The sequence below is a fragment of the Cryptotermes secundus genome, unplaced genomic scaffold (genome assembly GCF_002891405.2).
Source record: "Cryptotermes secundus unplaced genomic scaffold, Csec_1.0 scaffold89, whole genome shotgun sequence".
Lineage (NCBI taxonomy): Eukaryota > Metazoa > Arthropoda > Insecta > Blattodea > Kalotermitidae > Cryptotermes > Cryptotermes secundus.
The window spans coordinates 314,122-320,121 of record NW_019725837.1 but is presented as its reverse complement, the minus strand read 5'-3'; the positions used below and the strand labels follow the sequence as shown (position 1 = coordinate 320,121).

The 6,000-nt window shown below is 39.5% G+C and overlaps 1 protein-coding gene across 3 annotated transcripts in view; it reads left to right on the top strand.

Annotated features, from left to right (window-relative positions):
- Positions 1-6,000, top strand: part of LOC111863521 — a 171,530-nt gene that overhangs the window by 78,352 nt on the left and 87,178 nt on the right. For all 3 annotated transcript variants that reach the window (XM_023849892.2, XM_033751095.1, XM_023849891.2), the window contains 2 exons: positions 1,573-1,839; positions 3,484-3,622. In XM_023849892.2, the coding sequence (XP_023705660.1) occupies positions 1,573-1,839; positions 3,484-3,622 (406 nt within the window). The remainder of the gene's footprint in view (positions 1-1,572; positions 1,840-3,483; positions 3,623-6,000) is intronic.

The following is a 6,000-nucleotide window of genomic DNA, read 5'->3' as shown; positions in this document are numbered from 1 at the left end:
CCGCTCAGCTTATGGGTTAGTGCCCAGCCTTTAACCTTGCCTTTCTCTCCCCCAACACAAAAACCATGCTTGTCCCAGCTCCTTTCTCCCACCCCTCCCACACTACTGTTTTCACTTGTATACTTGCCCTTCCCCCCTTCCTTCTCTGCTCTCACATAGCTGTGTATATTTCCAACACCAGTCTGCTTTTACCGGTTCTCACGGTCTCTTTGCTTGCAGATTTCTTATATTTTTTCTTCTACCCTGAAGATGGAGGCGATACATTCCTCCGAAACGTCGGTTAACACCACATATACACGGTGCCAAATCCCAGAAGACTGCTTTCTTCATGGTCTTGGGTAATTGTATATTATTACATAGATGATATTTTCATAATATACAATCAATTGTAAATAACTTTTTATATGAAAACTTATAAGTATATAGTAGGAACTTTGTAATAGTAGTTCCTGAACATGTCAATCTTATGCCTTCTGAAGACGGTCAGCTGACCGAAACATGTAAAAGCAATAAATGACTACAAATTGAATCACACTGGACGGTGTTAATAATTATTCTATAATTTACTGTTGTAGACTTTGCTGTTCACATTGCATGTGATTTGAGAATCATGTTACTTTTATATATTTTTTGCAACGATATTTCTCTAAAATCAAATCTCTTCTCCAGTTTGAATTATAATTTTGTATGAACTATTTCATAAAATAAAAAATTGTTCCAAAATGTTCACAGATCTCTCCAGGGAGCTTACAGCTAATGATTATGTTTAAATTCAGATTTTTTTATAGAAACAATGGAAATAATCAATACAACTTCTCAAGAAATACTGATTTAATGTAGAGGGCTGTGTATTTAAAATTAAGTCATAAAAATATTGTTTATAAAATAATAATGAATACAATTCTTACTGAGTGATTCATACATTCTGACAAATGAGAATTAATTATAGAACACTGTGTTCTAATGACAGAGGATTCTTAACCAAACGTCTATGTATTCACAGTTTGTCTATAAGGCAAAAATTGTTTTATTCACCATTTAACACTCAACACAACATGTTTCTGCCATAGATGGCCATCTTCAAGTGTTTTAATGCATCCAACTGTTACACTGTTCTGTTCAAGAATTTTCTATAAAATCCTATTCCACCTCATAAGGGGTGTCGTCCACTTGTTTAGAGTTATGTGTTTATTCCAGAAAGTTTGTTTCAACAGCTTTTAATAGAAAATTATAATGGATTTCAAGTAATTATTTATGTTATTTTAAGTGGACTACAACGTGCGAGTTTAGCACACTTCAGAACAGTGTAACAGTTGGACGCATTAAAACACCTGAAGATGGGCATCTATGGCCAAAACATGTTGTGTTGAGTGTTAAACAGTGAATAAAACAACTGTTGCCTTATAGACAGACTGTGAGTACATAGACGTTTGGTTAAAGATTTGCGACAGGATACTGAAATACAGAATTAGAGGGTTCTTAATTTGAATATATATTTCTGAAAATGGTTCTCATGTCAGCAAACATTTTAAACAGTACATATACTTATTGCTTTTTTGTTAATTTCTGCAGGTCGTTGTGCTGTAGGTAGAGCTGAGTTTGAGAAAGTGACAGGCTATGAACTTCAAGGTCAACGAGAATACCCTCTTCTGAGGGGACATAATCCTGGACTTGCAGTTCAGTGTGCTAACCAGTGTAAAATAGACCCACGTTGTCATGGGTTCAATTTTAACTATAAACTCAATGAATGTACAGCTCTGGAAGGAGATGCTGATCCAACAAGAATCGACATTCGTCAAGTGCCTGGTGTTGCTTATTTTGAAGGAGTCTGCCTACGAGGTTTGGAGTTAATTTTATAGACCTTATTTAAAAGTGAAATTGTAACTAATCACCTACAGTATACACTGTCAGTCAGACACAAGACTAAACAATAGAATTATTCTTGCAATAAATATTAAGCTGGTGAAATACCATTGCAAGTAGATCGTTCCTCTTCCATGTTTACAGGTCACATTATTTTCTGTTGTATGTTGGATATGTTGATAGCAATGCACAATTTCTGCATAACTTTCCAATAGAATTTAGCAGTGTTTTGTTTACTGAAGTTATAATACACCATATACAAGGTGGTTCAAATATGACCGGGACTAATTTTTTTTTAAACCAAAACTGCCAAATACTTACTTGCACATGTCAGTCTTCAACGTACTCCCCTATGGAGTCAACACATTTTTTCCAACGTTCTGGAAGCATCCTGATGCCCTTTTTAAAAAAGTTTTGTGGTTGGCGGCGTATCCACTCCCGAACATTCTGGATGATGGCGTCGTCGTCCACAAACCGCATGCCTTGCAAGTCTGATTTGAGTCTTCCGAACAGGTAGAAATCACTTGGTGCCAAATCGGGACTGTACGGCGGATGTGTCAGAAGGTTCCATTTCAATTTCTGGAGGGTTTCCATTGTTGTTTTGGCCGTATGGAGGCATGCATTGTCTTGAAGGAAGGCTACCCGCTTTCCACCTCTCTTCCACTTGGATCGGATATTTTCCTTCATGTCTGTTGCCAGGAGTTCTGAGTAATAAGCTGCATTGACTGTTCTGGCATCTGTCAGAAAGTCTACATGGATAACCCCCTGCCAGTCCCAGAAGAACGTTGCCATCACTTTTCCTGCCAAACGGCTCCTCTGCGCTCTCTTGGGTTTGGGAGAATTGGTATGCCGCCAATCGCATGATGATTGCTGGGAATGGTGAATGAAGTAGTGCACCCACGTTTCATTGGTGGTCACTATAGACTTCAAAAATGCATCACCTTCATCTTCAAACTGCTGTAGGAGACGACTAGCAACTTGCATGCGCACCATTTTGTTCACGTCCATCAAAGTGCGTGGTACCCACCGTGCATTCACCTTGTGATAGTGCAGGTGGTATTTCATGATGTCTTCTACACTACCAACACTGATGGACAGCATTGCTCCAAGTTCCTTGATAGTGATGCGCCTATTCTCACGAATAAGTGCGTTTGCACGATCAATGTTTGGCTTGGTGACGGATGTTCACGGCCGACGATCATGCGGTTCATTCTCCATGCGCTCTCTGCCCTCTCTGAAGCACTTACACCACTCAAACACATGGGTCTGTGAGAGACACTCTTCCCCATACTGTTGTTGGAGTCTGTGGTGAATTTCAGCGGACGGGACGTTTTCTCCAACGAGGAATTTGATCACAATGCGTTGTTCCATGCTCCGCGATACCTTCTGTTCTCTCATCACTCTAGCAACTTCCAGACAGGACTGAACAGGTTCTAACCCTAACAGGAGGGAGGGTGGAGGTTGTGGCTTCAGTCTCTCAAGGTCGCACAGCTGCTGCACAGTGCGGCTTGTTTACAAGAAAATCAGTCCCGGTCATATTTGAACTACCTAGTACTTTGCAGCATCATAACGAATGGGAAATATGTTACAGAATTTTCATGAATTTCTTTCCCATATTAGGAGCTGGATGTGGTATGGCTTGGACATTTGAACGTCATGTAAACCGTGAGTTGAGGGGTTTCACAAATGCTCATTACATTACTGGGAGCAAAACTGAATGTGAAGATCGCTGTCTAGATGAAAGATCATTCATCTGCAGGTGAGGTGACAAAACTAATACTGAACCTCTTGTTGAGATTTTATACATGTGACTGTGTCATGATCAGTGGTTATTATATGTTATACAGATCTCTTAACAACACAATAATTAATTACATTTTAACATTACTGAATAACATTGGCTTTCAGGTTTCATAGGATTACATCCTCTTTTTGTATTTCTGTAGGTCATATGTAACCATCTCACAAACATACAAAAGACATCTTATAGCTTTTTATTTCTATCTTTTTGTTCACAATAACATGTTTTAACCACATCACCATCAAGTTAATTCAATGAAGATGGCTAAAATATACAGACTGATTTGTTAAAATGTCACAATGTAAAAATGAAAGAAGTATGAAAGTAGATTAAAGGAATTGTGTTTAACTGATTCAGTTAAACGGGACAAAATGACAATGTACTCTCTATTCAAGATACAGAGGAGCCCAGAACTCATGTTCTTACATATATATTTCCATTATATACATAGTATACATACACAGACACACACGCTAGTGTGTAAATAAATATATGTTACAATGCTCTGTGGTACATAGATCGGTTCAATCTGATCACATTTTGTTAATACACCCATGTCCTGAAACGCTGTGTTTACGCACTAGGGCGTCTGAAATGTGAAGGAGGACGCCCGTACCTCTTACTTTTATGGCTTACTGGTGACATTAACCTGACATTTCCCCAAGAGAGCTTACCTGAGCTGCTGGAAGTGGTGCCTTTGGAAGTTCATAGTGGAATGTGGTTCCAGCATGATGGCATCTCAGCACACTGCACTAATGTTGCCCATGAGTATTTGGATGAAACCTTTGACAACAGATGGATCGGACATGGAGGCCCTATAACCTGGCCCTCTCCCTTCCCTGACTTGACTCCACTGGATTCCTTTCTCTGGGGGTACATGCATTGTGATCTTGTGGCAAGAATTGCAGTAGCAGCTGGAACCATGTTGGTAATCTTTCAAAGAGTTCAGCATAACATGGCCAGGCAGTGAAAAGCATGCAATGAAGTTGGCGACCACCATTTTGAACAACTATTATAATGTAAAACAAGGATAACATCCCCTAAAACTTATGCATCCTCTCGGAAACTTTTATGACCCGTAGTGCCAAAAGGAAGCGTTTCCTGACATGGGTGTATAAACAAAATATGGTCAGATTGAACCCATCTGTCTACCACAGAGCACTGTAACGTACATTTATTTACACTCTGTGTGTATATATATATCTGTGTGTGTGTTCAAGTATATTATTCATAATAGACTGGGTTTGGATTGAATGATTGGATTTATTGACGCCTCATACAGTCACCTCGTACTTACAAGCAATATAGCACATTCACTGATTTACACAATTTACAGTTCATTGTTACATACACAGTAAGATTCTCAGCCTCCACTAGTCATATCCTGGTAACAGAAGTAAAAGTGTCTCACTGTGACTAAATCTTCTAATCACACACTAAGTCTTCACAGGCCGACTTCTAATTCTTCTTCAACTACCAATTTTTCATGGCTATATCTCGCTGACAACTGCCTCAGTTCTCATTCTCATGCTCTGTTGTTGTACTCCATTTTATGTCATTGTATTCCTACTCTTTTGACTTCCTTGCAACTAACTGTGCCCTCTTATAAGTCCTCGGCATGTACCCCTCAGAAAGCACCATCTTCTGTTGTCGAGAATGCATGTTTATTGGTCCATTACCTAGCAATGGATATATGTGAATCACATAGAAAATGCCTCTTGCAATACTGGTTCTATTGTTGCATGCACGTATTTCGGGCATTGCCTAGAAATGGGTCTGCATATTACAATATATATTGTCTCATGTTGGTGGCTGTGTGTTACACCACAAATAACTTCATGCCAGTCTTGGATCTAGCGAATTTATTGCACACTCGCTCTTACACTTACACAATTCACAATTTCATTATCCCAGTTACTTCTTCTGTGATAGTTACTTCCAGACTTCAACTGTCTCTGGATGCTGCTATATTTCAACTGACACTGACACACTGTCTCTGCAAATGCATTCAACCCTTTATTATAGGCCTCTCGTGGACCACACAGAAAGCAGCCTATATTATTTGATGTGTTTACCGACCCATTGCCTAGCAACAGTCATTGCATGGACTTCACTGTTGCATGATGTCACAGACTAGTGGTGAGGGGTGTTTACCGAGTGTTGCATAGTGAGGTGGTGAGTGGGGATATGTGATGTCACTCACACTTCCTGTTGCACTATCCAAGCATTCACAGAGTTGTTGCCTAATAACTTGCCCATACAATCCACAACTCTCCCGTTGCGCACGTGCCCTGAGACCTCTGTGGCTGAACAGTTTCTGCATAGAGCAAATATGC